Raw genomic sequence first — 262 nt, forward strand, 5'->3', positions numbered from 1 at the left:
TTTCCACTCTTCCGAGCCGCTCTAGGCCGCCACCTCGCAGCCGGCCCCAAAGCTCCATGGTTGCTGGGCGGGGCCGTGACGTCCTTGGCGTGGCTGCAGGGGAGGCCGCGGCGGGGAAAATGGCGGACGGGAAGGCGGGAGAGGAGAAGCCTGAAAAGTCGCAGCGAGCTGGAGCCGCCGGAGGTGAACACAACCCCAGCGTCGCGGGCTGCGTGGGATGCTCCGGGCCTTTCTTTGAGCTCCCCCGGGGTGGGGGGAGCGG

The 262-nt window shown here is 69.8% G+C and overlaps 1 protein-coding gene across 7 annotated transcripts in view; it reads left to right on the top strand.

Moving 5' to 3' along the window:
• The window catches only part of PCNP (PEST proteolytic signal containing nuclear protein), a 22,457-nt gene continuing 22,195 nt past the window's right edge, over positions 1-262 (top strand). For 4 of the 7 annotated variants that reach the window (XM_021707232.1, XM_021707229.1, XM_021707230.1 and 1 more), the window contains exon 1: positions 7-183. In XM_021707232.1, coding sequence (XP_021562907.1) covers positions 57-183 — 127 coding nt within the window. In that variant the 5' untranslated portion in view covers positions 7-56. Of the gene's footprint in view, positions 184-262 lie in introns of all 7 variants that reach the window. The other 3 variants (XM_021707231.1, XM_008074456.1, XM_021707233.1) reach the window with 3 other exon arrangements.

The sequence above is a fragment of the Carlito syrichta genome, unplaced genomic scaffold, assembly GCF_000164805.1.
Source record: "Carlito syrichta isolate Samal-C Ts95f unplaced genomic scaffold, Tarsius_syrichta-2.0.1 Scaffold316463, whole genome shotgun sequence".
Lineage (NCBI taxonomy): Eukaryota > Metazoa > Chordata > Mammalia > Primates > Tarsiidae > Carlito > Carlito syrichta.